General features: G+C 55.2%; 2 protein-coding genes across 2 annotated transcripts in view; both read left to right on the top strand.

Moving 5' to 3' along the window:
* Positions 1–2,354: 2,354 nt before the first annotated feature.
* Positions 2,355–4,745, top strand: LOC110582778 (histone H2B type 2-E1). Its single transcript, XM_021692801.2, has 2 exons — positions 2,355–2,486; positions 4,509–4,745. Exons 1-2 carry the CDS (start codon positions 2,355–2,357, stop codon positions 4,743–4,745), a joined length of 369 nt encoding a protein of 122 aa, XP_021548476.2.
* A 1,933-nt stretch (positions 4,746–6,678) lies between these two features.
* IQCA1L (IQ motif containing with AAA domain 1 like) overlaps positions 6,679–14,000 on the top strand; it is a 29,025-nt gene continuing 21,703 nt past the window's right edge. The window contains 6 exon segments of the mRNA XM_044920184.1: positions 6,679–6,689; positions 7,318–7,645; positions 8,583–8,702; positions 9,018–9,203; positions 11,391–11,462; positions 12,974–13,182. Coding sequence (XP_044776119.1) covers positions 6,679–6,689; positions 7,318–7,645; positions 8,583–8,702; positions 9,018–9,203; positions 11,391–11,462; positions 12,974–13,182 — 926 coding nt within the window.

Here is a 14,000-nt window from a genome sequence, read left to right as displayed (position 1 = left end):
ATGGTCTGGAGTCTGCATTTTTCACACTGAAGTTTGTGAACCACCACTCCTGGGTGGGATACAGGAATTCTTGGTATTTTATCTGTCCATGGCCTTAATTTTTGTTAGCGTGGTCTCATTTACTTCCTGGCCACGGCCCTGCATGACCTTTCTGAACTTGAATAGCACTTGCAACCTTTGTCCATCAGGCACACCAGTGGCCATCTGTACTGATGCGGATTCATCATACCACCTCAGCAGCCGTCCCTGTGGGGAAACCTACACAGCCATGAGTTTTCAGTGCTGATTACAGTCCATCTAATCAGTCCCAGATGGTGTCTCAACTCCTAAGGAGCTCACGATCTAATGGGGAAACCAACACTGACTAGAGAACACGATGGCATAAATCAGATGCTCAGTTGTGACTTGTTAGGAGACACAGAAGGATTCGAAAGGGGGGAAGGTTTCTTGTGAGTAGCTAGCTAGAAAGACAGGATTGGTACTCTAACTTGAAAGATGAATAGGACCTCGGATGGCCCTGAAGTCCAAGAGCGGCCCTGGGCAGGCGGAATGATGAGAGTGAACGTGAGGTGAGAAGCTGCAGCCGAGCCCTCGGCGGCGAGGCTGGAGTGAGGCTCAGACTCCAACCCTGAGGGGCCTGGCTTCGTTGCTTCGTGCCTTTGTGCCTAAGTCAGTCTGCTCTGAGTATCCAGAGACAGGTGGGGGGAGAAAGGCCTCAAGAATGAGCTGCTGGGATGATGGGAACAGAGATGAGAACTTCTGCTACTTCAGCCAAGGGAGATCCTGGGTATGTTCGTACCAATTCCCTTTGAAGTCCCTCAGGGTCTTCAGTGTAGAATACTTGAGGTGCTAAGTAAGGTTTCAGAACTGGAGGAATCGAAGCAGGCTCTTCAGCTTGCCTGTCCCCCCACCCCTCGAAGAGCCAATTTCAAAAACTTCAAGAATGCTTAAAAAGCCCACTATATATATATATATATATATATATTTCTACAAAGGCCTAAAATTAGCAGGGCTTTATTTTGGATTAAGAATTCCCTCCTGGTCCTCTTAAACCTTAGCACGGAAGATGTAGCCGGATGTTGGGAAGCGGGTGAGGAGGTGAGATTAGTGAGGTGTTGGCTGCTCAGGCTTGCTTTCACCCACCCACAGGTGATGCTTGTCTTCACTACTCTCCCCCACCTCCTCCTGATTGGGAAAACCCTCTTTCCCCCAGCCCGTAGCTCTCCTGTTGCTCCAGGTTTCTTTAATCACAGCACTTAAGAACCTGAAATATCATTCACACATAGGTGCAAAGTGAGAACTACTCCGTTGAACAGCTGTCTCTTCCCTTTGCAGCTTCCACGGGGAGCCCACATCACCCGCTTTTATGGAGAGCATCCAGTGTTTCTCTGCTCTGGCTCCTCCAGTCCGCCCAAACGCCCTCCCTGGCAGGCCTTCCCAGCCTGTGGTTTCCTGCTGCCTGCATCTGGTCTAGGCTCAGGTTCTGCTCCACTTCTGCTTTCCGTCCAAGCCTCGCTGTACTCGGCATGCATCGATTCCACTCTGCTTTCTCCACGGATTGTCCTTCTGTCATTCTCCCCAATTAAACTACCCCCCAACAAGACCAGCGTCAAATTCCCATTCCTTCCATGAAGCTATCTCTGGCTACTGTAGCCCTCACTAGTTTTTCTTTTTTTTAAGATTTTATTTTACTTATTTGAGTGAGAGAACAAACGATGGGGAGGGGCAGAGGGAGAGAGAGAGAGAGAGAGAGAGAGAAGCAGGCTTCCCGCCGAGCAGGGAGATGGATGCGGGGCTCGATCCCAGGACCCTGAGATCATGACCGGAGCTGAAGGCTGACACTTAACTGATTGAGCCACCCAGGCGTCCCAGCCCTCACTACTTTTTCTTTTCTGAACTCTCTGTCCCTATACCCCCTCTTCAGTCCTTCTGCTCTTTGCCGTGAGCCAGTCTGGCGTCTTCCACTGTGTTGTAGGGCGCTGTGGGTGGGGGGTGAGGTGCCTTGTGTTCCTCCTGATACTCCCCTGCATTTCAAGTCATGCTGAGCACAATGGGTGTAGAGTGATCTCATGGCCTGGTTTGGTGGTGTGTGAACTCTCACAAGTGTGTAGTACGCTGGGAGATGGTGGGGGAGAGCTTCTCATTCAGAGACAGGAAATCACTTCGGGGAGAGGTGGGAGCCATTTGCCTCTTTCAAGATTAACGGAGAGCATGTTCTGGATAGGGATGGGCCAAGCTCCTCCCCCCTCCCACCCTCTCCATCCCAGGTGCTGGCCCCCAGGCCCACCTGGTGGGCAGCTGACTCCATAAAATACCCCAAGGAGCAGGAGGTGGCCGTCAGGAGGAGCAGGAGAATGAGCGCTGAGCATGGACAGCAGCAGCAGTCTGGGGGCCGAAGGGGCCGTAGTTCTGGTGATAAGAAGTCCAGAAGGCGTAGCCGGCGCAAGGAAACCTACTCAATGTATATCTACAAGGTGCTAAAGCAGGTGAGAGTGGGGAGCTAACGTGTGTGCACGCGCGTGTGTGTGGGTGTGTGTGGAGTGTACTGGCCAAAGAGCCTTGAGAGAGCACTGGACAGAGAGTCCCGCTCTGTTTACTCCCGGCACTGCGGTGAGTGGCCTCAGGCACGCCGTGCCCCTCTCCACTCGAGCTCAGAGGCCCCTACAACCTCTCGGTATCTGTTGTGCACCTATGATGGGCAGGAGACCTTTAAAGCACGCCACCACTGTTCAGAAGCTTCCAGGGCTTTGGACAGACAAGATGATTATGTGGAACATTAGGTGGGACATAATTAAAAGACAGGGAAGACTATAAGAAAGTGTGGGGCTGAAGGGTGATTGAATGCCAAACACGTTATGGTACAAGCAAGAGCTCCTGTTAGTGCTGGCCGGAGCACGGAGTGATGTGTGTGAGCTTAAGTCTTGGGGAAGGCCTTCCAGCCACACAGCACCCAGTCTCTGTCTACTGCACAGAGGAGGAACCTAAGGTCCATAAAGACTCAGTGCATTGACTGAGTCACATGACCTGACAGCCGCAGAGGTCCCCCCCGCCCCCCCCGGCTCTGAGCAGGCCCCTCACCTACTTCCTGATTGTCCCAACTCTTAACCCACAGGGGCTGTGCATGCTCTCTGTGCATGCCGCCTAGCAGAGCACCTACGAGAAGCACCTACTCCTGGCACTTGCACACTGACAAATATTTGGGGGCATCAGTGGGCACCTGACAACAGTGTGTCAAGGATACAAGGCACCCTGGCCTCCAAGCCTCTGCCCCCTCAGCAGAACCAGGGCCAGGAGCCGGCAGAACAGCTATCTTTGCCTTCCCTGAGTCTCTACAACCTGCCTGGGTCTTACCCCTTTGTGAGAGTAGATGTAGACATGAAGCCTCTCTCCAGTCTGAGTCCCATTAGCAGTTTCAGGGACCTGACACGCTGGGTCTCTGGGAATGCTTTTGTGGGGTCAGGTTGGGGGCAGAACCAGCACTGTCGTAGACAGGCCGAAGGGCGCAGCAGAGGGCTGACTCCAGTGGCCTGAAGAGCATGGGGGTGGGAGGGAACACTGCTGAGCCCTGCAGCTCCGCCTAACCTTGGACTCAAAAACCATGAGGCAAGGGTTGGCCCCGGGTTGGACTGGCGAAGGAGAGCTGCTTGCGGGGGAGGGGTCACCCACAGACGGTGAAGCTCACTGTGACCCCCTCAACCCCAAAGAGAAAAAGGTGTGATGACAGCACGAGGGGTTCAGGCTCGGATCCCCTGCTGCCGGTGATATCCAGAGGCTGTGGGGAGAGCCCGAGTTCCATTTCTGTCTCCACCACTGGCCTGATGTGTGTCATTGGCAGTTGCCCCTCCCACTTCACGGGGAAAATACTTCCTGTCTGCCCACTCCCACATTCGGATTGTTACCAGGCGCCCACCGCTTGTGTTACTGGAGGTCACCTAGGTCAAAAGCTTGGGTGACGGAGGAGGAAACTGAGGCCCAGAAGAAAGTGCCTCATTGGAGGTCAGGCAGCGACTCACAGGCGTTCTGACTCCTAGTCTGGTGCTGAGATCGTGTCACATGAGTGTGCTCTCCGGACAATAATTTGGTAACAATCTGCCAAGTTAAGTGTGTAAACCCTTGGACCCAGGGGCCGTCCCGCCTCCGGGAACTTCACCGCTAGGAGTCCCTTTCTAAGAGTAACGCCATGCAAATACACTAAACGAGAAAAAGCAAAATGCTGTGTAACTGATTCCATTTGTCAAAGATTGATGCTTATATGTGCTCCTACAAGGAACTTAATAGCATTACTTTTTACAGTTGGGAAAACCTTTTAACTTGGAGGTAGTAGTAAAAAACCCAACCCCTATTTCCGTGTCTTGGCCTCTGGAGAGAGGCTGGTGAGGCAGCCTTGCAGTCCTGAGCCAGGGGCCGGGGCCGGGGCCGGGGCCGGGGCCGGGGCCGGGGCCGGGGCCGGGGCCTGCCGCGGCAGGCAGAGCCTCCTCCTTAACAGAGTGGTCCGGCTGCTTCTCCAGGTGCACCCAGACATCGGCATCTCTTCCAAGGCCATGAGCATCATGAACTCGTTTGTGAATGATGTGTTTGAACGGCTGGCTGGCGAGGCTGCCCGGCTGGCCCAGTACTCAGGCCGAACCACACTGACATCCCGGGAAGTCCAGACGGCAGTGCGTCTGCTGCTGCCTGGGGAGCTGGCCAAGCACGCCGTATCCGAGGGCACCAAGGCCGTCACCAAGTACACCAGCTCCAAGTGACCCAGGACCAAACATTAATAAAGAGTGAACTGCTCCCGCGCACTGTGATGATTTGGAAAGGGGAGGTGTGACGTGGGGCAAGGGTATTGTCACTCTTTATGGCTACAGGGTAGAGTAATACTTATTCATACTTTTTAAATACTGCTTTCTGAGTGTGCCCCCTGAGCATCATGTGACAGTGCTTTGTAAACCCACAAAGTTCTAACCGAGCTTTAGCAGGACTTGGGATCTGGATTAGAATCCTCGATCGGCTGTGTGTTAAGTCTTTCAGGCCATGGTTTCATGATGCCTTTTCTGGCAAACTATCATTTTTGTCCTGTGTTGGCCATGGGAGCCCCATAGATCTTATTCTTCAAGACACAAAATGGAAGGGTTCTCAATAACCTGCTGGGATCTATATAGGATGTGCTTCCTTTCCCCTAATGTTTCCTTCCCCCTAATTTCAGAACAAATTGGTAGGAATATTTGAGACTCCTCTTTTTCTCCAAACTTTATGTTGAAAAATCTCAAATCCACAGAAAAATTGCAAGAAAGTTCAATGACCACTTGTATATCCTTCACCTAGATTCACCACCTAACATTTGCTCACACTTGCTTTTTCTCTCTCATTCGGCCTCTGCTCTATCTTGTGGGCGTATGACCCACAAATTCTCTCCCAAGCTGTGAGGGGGTGGGGTCAAGGGGTTGCATTCAGGGAACAAGTCTAAAATCCTTTATCTTCCCTTTGCCACTGGATAGACGCAGCTTGTCCCCTTCATGTACTGAATAGGCTCAGTGTAACGGGGGCTGACATCTGGATGCCATCCTACATCCTTGACATATATTTTCTTAGAGGCCAAGCCTAACCTGGAGATGCCATGAGAGGGGAACCAATCACCCACATTTTAGTCCCACAGCTGGAAAGGAGAGGGCCCAGGAGACCTGGCCCCTGAGCCCTGGCTCTTCCCCACTCCCACTGAGTTTCATACCTTGCTATGGTGTGACTCAGAGCCCCAAGTCAGATCGTGGAATTAGCATCTGCACTTTTGACAAGATCTCAGGTAATCTGCGTGCACACGAAAGCCACAGAACTCCTCATCTCTTGCTCCTCTTTGCTGCTCTCCCCTTTCTCTCCCTTTCCTTTGCTCTGTGCCTTATTTATTCATACGTTCCCGACTTAACACCGAATCAAGAAGGTCACCCTCAGCTGACCAGAGTCAGGGTGCTGTTGCTATGTTTTGTATTTTTCCCAAGAATGGTCTCCTGAGCCTGTTGCCCTGATGATGGCTACAGCCACAGAGGGCTCAGAACGAGCCCCAAAGGCCACTGGGTCCCCTCTGCTACTCTTTCTAATGTCATTCTTTACACAGGCATCGTTCGCATGAGCCATGTGAAGTGCGACCAGACCCCAGGGAAACAGGCATGCTTGTGCTCATCTCAAGGTGGAGTCATGACTTTGCAGCCTGAACCCCAACCTTCTGACCCCAACTCCAGTGCCCCTTCCCCTTACATCACACCTGCCTCCAGGACAGTCATCAGTAAGAGCCAAGGAGGCTGGCTCTGAGTGAAGGAGTATAGGGTTCCTCCAGCTGAGACGTGCAGTTGGAAAAATGAATGCCTTTAGGACTAACCTTCACCCAGAGCCTCACTGCTCCCAGGGTGACTTCAAATAGCGACTCCTCTTTTATTTGATCCTCACAAGAAAAGCAGCCACGGCTGACCCCACACTCTGCCCCAGCCTTCCAAGGCTTGATACGGGAACATCCTCTGAGATAGGGGTCCTCAGTCCTGTACCTACTGCCCCCTCCCCTCACAGCCTTAGAACATTGAGACAATGGGCCAGAACTCTCAAAACTGGGCTGTTCTGGCTTTCGGGGCATGGAGTCGAGGTGGAGGCACAGCTTCTGTGGACTGCATGACCAGCTCACAAAGGGAACTGTGAGAAGTGGGCACCATGTCTGAGGGGTGAGTGAGGAGCAGGAGTGGAGCCCCCAGGGCTGGGGCAGGTGGGTGAGGAGAAGGGGTGCCGGGGAGAGGGGTTTGTGTGCTGGGCCAGCCCTGGTTAGGCCCCAGACATTCACACAGCACCCCCTGGCTGTGCCGGTCTGTGGTCAGCTTTTCCTCTTCAGACTTTCCTTGAACTACTTATTCCAGAATCAGGGGAAGGGACCCTTCTCTACACTCATCCCTCACCGCTACTTCCCACTCACCCTTCTAGACGACTGCAGCATCCCTGGGCTGCACCCTCTCCCTGGAGGGACCGACTGCGGACTCCAAGAGACCTTTTCCTTACAGGGAGCCCCTGAAGGCCATGCCTATCCTTCCCCTTCCTTGCTAATCCATCAGTGGCCTCCCTCCTCCCAGTGATCCCAATCTCCCACGTGCTGGAGGCCTGGACGTGTGTTCTCTTCACTACCACCTCACTCCCCCTCAGGACCCCTCCGGACCATGAGTAACCTTAACTGCACACCTCTGGAACCCGGAGTTCACACTCCCCAAAAGGCTCAGCAGAGCCGGTCTTCCCCCACCCTTTCCCCCCCCCCCACTCCTCCGAGGCGCAGATCCGAGGCCTGCTGCCCCCTCTCCTCTCCAGAGCTTACCAGCGCCTCTGGGACTCCTCCCACGTGACCCTGCAAGAGCTGCTGGACCAGGAGCAGGCCCTGCTCGAACCCGTGCCCCCCAGGGAGAGGCAGTCGTTCCAATACAGGCTCTCGTCGATCTACCTGCACTACCTGGCGCTGATGCGCCGGTTCGACACCCTCTACGACCAGATGGTGCAGCCGCAGAAGCGGCGGCTGCTGCGGCGGCTGCTGGACAGCGTGGCGGGCCGCGTGCTGGAGCTCAAGGACGACCTGGTGCGCGCTGACCTGAGCGAGTACCACTGCCTGGACCGCGTGGTGCAGGACCTCAAGCTCACCCCGGTGCGCGGGCCGCGCTGCGGAGCCACGCCCACTCCAGCGGAGGGGCGGGGTGGCCGGTAGCCTTGACCTCCCGCGGACACGGAGCCACGCCTCCACCACCTGGAGCGGGAGGGGGCGGAGAGGCCTGACCTCCCAAGGACAACCCTGGTGTTGGGACCTCCGCAAGGGAAGGGGAACGGGGCAGATCAGGGGATGGGGTTTGATCGGGAGAAGAGTTTCAGGAAGAGGGGGTGCATGCGAGTAGTTGGGGGATGGCGAGAGAGTCAGGCTGGAGGCTTCGCGGGGCTGGGAATACCCACCAACCGCAGGGGCTTGGTGAAGACAGTCCCCCAGAGGCCTGCTTCTCAAAGTGTGGTTCTTGGACCAAAAACATCAGCATCACCTAGGACTTTGTTAGAAATGCAGAATCTCGGACCACAGCTCAATCCCACTAACCTGCTTCTGCATTTTAACAAGCCTCTAGGGTGATGTGAATGCTCCAGTCTCCAGGCTGCCCCAAGGGCATGGGCCACTGCTCCCCATCCGAAGCAGTCTCAAAGTTCCCAGACCCGCTGCATCAAACTCAGCTGTGGACTTGAAAAAACAAACTAACAAAAACAGATTCTCCAGGCCCTGCCACTCTGATGTGGTAGTCTGGGAGGGCCTAGGAGTCTGCATTTTAAGAGCTTCCCAGTTGATTCTGATGCACAGTCAGGATTGGAACCACTGCCCATTACGTATCATGATCCTCCAGAATTCAACTCCGGTTACATGGTGGGGCAGGGAGATAGAGGGATGAGCTTAAGGGCATCTGCCCCTAACCCATAAATCTCCCACCCCAGGGCTGTAGGATGAAGGAAACCATCACCAGAATCTGTGTAAGCAGCTAAAATGGTAGTATCAGCCAGATGGCCTGGATTTTGAGTCCTGACCCTCCTTACCCCATATTGCCCCAAAGGCAGACCTGGAGGTTCCAATCCCCAAATACTTTCTGCTGGAGCAGTCCACCATTCTGAAGGAGCGAGGGCTGATGCTGGCAGAGATCCTGGCCAGAATGGAGCCAGTGACCTCTGAGGGGGTAAGTCAGGGACACACCCTCCCAGATTCCTCTCATATACCCCTCCCAGAACAGAGATGCCATCTTCCAGGACAGAGAGGATTTGCCCTGCCCTATTCCCACCTCAGAGTGCTCTTTGGGGAATCCCTGGCCTGCTTCAAGGATGCTCTTGTGCTCCTTGAAACCTTCTGACACCGAGATAGAGGACAGGACTTGGGCACTCCACTGGGAGGACCATGTCCCCAGCATGTTGTTTGGTGGATGGTCTCCCAGCTGCTAGCCTGGGTATAAGCCCTCTCTCAACTTCTCCTGCTCCTTTGCCCCTGCGGTGGCCAGCGTTTTCCAGAAATGCACCGGACCGAGGCCATAATCCTACTGCAAAGGGCTGAGCGGGCCAGGCAAGGCCGGCTCCGAGCCACCTTCATGCGAGAGATTCGGAAAGAGGAGGAGAGCGATAGGAAGATTCGAGAGGACAGTTGGCACAAGTTCAATCAGGACCAAGCAGCTATCACCATACAGAAGGTAACCCCCCAGCACCCAGGAGGAAGGTCAGGCTTGAGTCACCTCTTCCAGGAAGACTGCCTGGCTCAGCAATTGAGGACAGAGGTGCAGGTGCTTGGATTCTGTTGCCCCCATAACCAGATCCTAAACTGGGGACCTAATCAGTTAATAAGCTTGTATCTTGTGCTATATCTCATAAAAGCCCCAGAAACAGAAGGATCATTAAAATTAGAGGAGAAAGATCCATAATAAGGTAGCAGAACATAGTAGATGATCATTCCGGAAACTCATAAGACTGTTATAGATGAGTCACTAAAATGGATCCTGAGACTCCTGGCAGCTGAGGTAAAAGGAATGGTGATGAATCAAACAGAGTTTGAGAACTGATGTGATCCAGATGTCCTCAAGGTCTGTGCCATCTGGGTCACCCATGGAAATAACAGAATCGCATCCCATCCGCCCCACTGCAGAAAACCCAGCCCCATCCCTAGGTGTCCCTGTGCCTTCTTACCGTCCCGGTGGTCACCCCTCTCTTCTACTCTGGATGGCCACTCCGTACCTCTCAGCCCTTGCTGTCCCCCAGCGTGCGAGTGTGTGTGTGTGTGTGTGTGTGTGTGTGTGTGTGTCTTCTCTCATCACTGAGTCCTGCTGACTCAGGCTTACTCTGTTTGGTGCTGGTTACCAGCTTAAGGAGACTGGAGTGGCCCTAGGAAAATTCCAGTGCAGAAAGGGAACCCTTTGCTCCTGCAGCATCGTAGCTCCTGAGACCACTGCCCTGCCCCATCACAGGACGTCCCTTGCCACTTTTTCTTTCCAGAAGCAGGCCCAGAACTGCTGACATGGGGCTGGTCTTTCTGTCTCCAATGAACGTCTTCTCCCAGCTTCTCTCTCAAGCCCCAGTGCCTCGGGAACTGTCTGCTAGCCCGAGAGAGGAAACTGAGAACTCCTTTCCGCCAAAGCCCAGAAGCAAACCAACCAATTAACAAATAATAACTCAAGAAGATATATGCCCTCCAAATGGGATAGATTTTTAGACTTTTTTAAAAAGATTTTGTTTATTTATTTGAGAGAGAGAGAAAGAGCACAAGAACAGCAGAGGGAGAGGGAGAAGCAGGCTTCCCACTGAGCAGGGAGCCTGACATGGGGCTCGATCCCAGCACCCTGGGATCCTGACCTGAGCTGAAGGCAGACGCTTAACTGACTGAGCCACCCAGGAGCCCCTAGATTTTTAGATTTTTAACCAATGCACGGAGCATTCCTATCTGAGCCCCGTGCATCTGGCTGACTTATTAATGTCAGGCTGGCCCACGGATGAGGAGGAGGCCCTGCCCCCAGGGCTCGCAAAGCAAGCCCTTAGAGGAGGAAAGTCAGCCCCAAAGAGAGATCCCCATTTCTCCCCTGAAAGCCGAAGCAAGTCATTTTGTCCCTGTTGCCAGACACCGAGAATGTGGAAATACTGCCGACAGAAGAGGCTGCTCTCTGAGGTTCTGTTATGGAACAGAAGCCACCTGGCCAGGCCCTGGCGCTGCCTCCCCTGCCCAGTGCCCCGCCCCCACCGCACTGGTACCGGGCTCTCCACGGGGCTGAGAGTGGCCAGAGGCCTGGGAGAAGAGCACTGGGCAAGGAGTCAGGAACCCTGGCCCTGTCTCAGCTCGGCCCAAATGGGCTCTTAGACCCAGGAGAGGCCAAGTCCTATCTCCAGCCTGTTTCTTTGGGTCAAAACTGTAGGAATTCACCAGGGGAGCTCCACGGCCCTTACAGTACGGATGTCTATGTGCCCAGCAAGGCGGAGGGGGGATCAAGTGTGTATTCCAAATGCTGTGGGAATTCTGAGAAGTGAGAGTGGGAGTGCTTCTGGGAGAAGGTGGTATTTGAACTTGACCTCAAAAGAGACAGCAGATTAGACGGTGGGGATGAGAAGGAGGGAATTCCTAGGGGCCCCTGAGGGGGAAAGCCTTGGAGCTGGACCGCGTGGGTGCCTACCGGCCCTGCCCTATCCTGGGCTGCTCCTGCTCAGGGTGTCGCTTGCCCACGAGCAGCCCTGGGAGGTGTCCTCCCCGGCACTCCTCCCCCACGTCCCACCCCAAAGCTCCCCTACCCAGACCTTCCCTTGTGAGTGGCTGGTGCCTCTCCCTGGGGCTGATGGCACGAGCCGCACCCCTGCAGAAATGCAGTGTGGGGCATGTCTGGGCCCATGTGTCTCCCCAGGTGTGGAAGGGTTACCTGCAGAGGAGACGTACTCAGCAAGACCGGCGAGCGGAGATGGAGTTCATTGGCATGGTAAGCCCCTGCCTCGCTGCAGGCAGGGGCTCGGGCTGGGCTAGTTCATGGGGTCTCCTCCCCTCCTTTTTGTCCCTCTGAGCCCCCTGTACAGCTCCTCACTGCCCACGCCTCCCTCCACTCGGGACTGTGCTTGGCATGAGTGGAGGGATTCAGGCCTGGGGACCCTGGTTAAGGGATCCTTCAGGGTTCGAGAAAGAGCGAGAAGGACCAGAAAACTACCACCAAGCCCCGTCCCTTTCTACCCCTCCCTCTCTAAAACCTTTGGAAGGATCTCCCATGTGGGGCAGGATGAGGGATTGTAGCCCAGAGCATCCTGGACCTCATGTTCATGCCGCTGGTCAGAAGGAGAGGCTGAGTGGGTGCACCCAGCAGAGGGAGGAGGCCACAAGGCTAGTGGGGAACCACCCCTCCAGGGCTCTTGCAGCCTCTGGGAGAACCACAGGGGCTAGGGTGGGTGGGGGCATACCCTTTCACAGCAGAGTGTTTCAGGCCACAGTCTCCCCACCTGCTCTGAGGGGCCCAGACTGGCTTCTCCTTTGCAATGCAGGGAGTCTAGCTGAGTGTTACCTGGGTCCATGAGCACGAGTGTGCAGCTAGGGGAGCGTGGGTGGTAGGAGGGGCAGGCCCCCAGTGCTTGCGCGGGCAGGCTAAACAGGCCCCACTCCCTGAGGAACACCTGTCCGCTACTCTCGGCTGGATCTTGCTGCCGGCTAGTCTCTGCTGACTTCGGCCATGGTGGGGGTGAGGGGTGTGAGCCCTGAGAAGGAGCCCTGCAGTGGGCAGAGCCTGTGAAGGCCTCCTGATAAAGGGAGTTGCGCAGAGGCTGGTCTGGGGCACCAAAGGGATCAGAGACAAGGGCCCGGGGGGCTGTTCTAGGAGGCTTGGGGGCTTCAGAAGGAAGGAAGGATCAGGGGCATGATGCGAGTGGAGGTCAGACTTGGGGGCCTGGAGAGCTGGACCCCCAGGAGGCAAGAGCAGGCAGAGGGAGGCCAGGGTCGGGCCTTGGGGGGAGGTGGGGGGGCATGGCATGGTGGTGGGTGAGGAATGAGCCTGGCCGCCCGGGCCCATCAACAGTGTGAGCTCAGCGTTTTCAGTAATTGTCTCTGCGCAGAGTGATATTTAAAATACATTTGGGAGCCAATGAGGCAGGAAAGTGGCTGCGAGAGCGGCTGCCAACACGGGCCGCTGGGGCGGGGGTGTGCGTGGGGGCTGGGGCCAGAGGCTCACAGGGGAGGGTGTGCTGGGGGGAACGGGCAGGGGGGGCCAGCCCAGACGCATCTAGCGAACTCATTATCAGAGTAATTTACGCAGGCGAGTTTTGGCTCCAAACACGATTTCTCCCGACGCAGGCATGCCCGTTGTTCCGTGTGGGTGTGTATGCAGGGCCTTGCGTGTGCGAGTGTGCTGGGGAAGCAGGGGGCAGGTGTGTGTGCCTGAGGCCAGGGGCTGCGCCCTCCCCACTCCCACTCCCACTCCTGCCTCCCTGCGCCTCTTCTCCACTTGGCCAGCTCCCCTCGCCACCCAACCAGGTGGGGAATGTGGGTGTCGTGTGTCAAGCCGGCTTCGGGGAGGATATCCGGAGGATCCGCCAGATAGAGAAGGAGGAGGAGTTCCAGTTGGCGATGGTGAAGACCCATGACTCTCTCAAAGAGACAGAGGGGCCCGACATGAAGGAGAAATTGAAGGAGCAGATCCGACAGTGGTTTATTGAGTGCCAGTCAGTGTCTCCAGCCTCAGCTGACCCAACCTTCAACCCCTCTTCCCTCCTCACCACCGTGTCCCCACATCTGTTCTGTTCTCTCGTCCAGACTGAGCCCTTTTCTCCATCCACTTCCATCCTCCTTCCCTCACTGCTCACACCCTGACCTAAACCTGGGGCCCCCAACTATCTCTGCACATGACTTCTCATTTCCCTGGATGGAAGAGAAAATGCCAAAACTAGATGAGGAAAGCATCCATGGATGCCCCCTGAGGAGTCTCTCCTTTCTAATCTGTAACTCTCTGCTCCTTCCCTCTTGTCCTCTATCCCCCTAGTCCTTTTTCTTTCTTCATCCTTCCCTCTATTTAACTATCCATCCATTCACCCACTCTTCTACCCCATCCATCCATCCACCCATCCAACCACCCATCCACCCATCCATCCATCCACCCATCTACCAACCCATCCATCCATCCATCCACCCATCCATCCATTCACCCATCCATCCATCCATCAGCATCCGCCCATCATCCACTCATCCACCCATCCATCCATCCACCCATCCACCCACCCATCCATCCATCCATCCATCCACCCATCTACCAACCCATCCATCCATCCATCCATCTATTCACCCATCCATCCATCCATCAGCTTCCACCCATCCACCCATCCATCCATCAGCATCCGCCCATCATCCACTCATCCACCCATCCACCCACCCATCCATCCATCCATCCATCCACCCATCCAACCACCCATCCACCCATCCACCCACCCACCTACCCACCCATCCATCCACCCATCCATCTATTCACCCATCCATCCATCCATCA

This window comes from Neomonachus schauinslandi, chromosome 12 (assembly GCF_002201575.2).
Source record: "Neomonachus schauinslandi chromosome 12, ASM220157v2, whole genome shotgun sequence".
In the NCBI taxonomy this organism is placed as follows: Eukaryota; Metazoa; Chordata; class Mammalia; order Carnivora; family Phocidae; genus Neomonachus; species Neomonachus schauinslandi.
Note: the sequence above shows the minus strand (reverse complement) of the source record. Positions and strands in the feature narration are given on the sequence as shown.

Excerpts from the sequence above, each read along its gene's own strand:
- LOC110582778 (XM_021692801.2), top strand. The coding sequence starts at position 2,355 with ATGAGCGCTGAGCATGGACAGCAGCAGCAGTCTGGGGGCCGAAGGGGC. Across the intron at positions 2,487-4,508 it reads TCTACAAGGTGCTAAAGCAG|GTGCACCCAGACATCGGCAT; the intron begins GTGAGAGTGGGG and ends CTGCTTCTCCAG.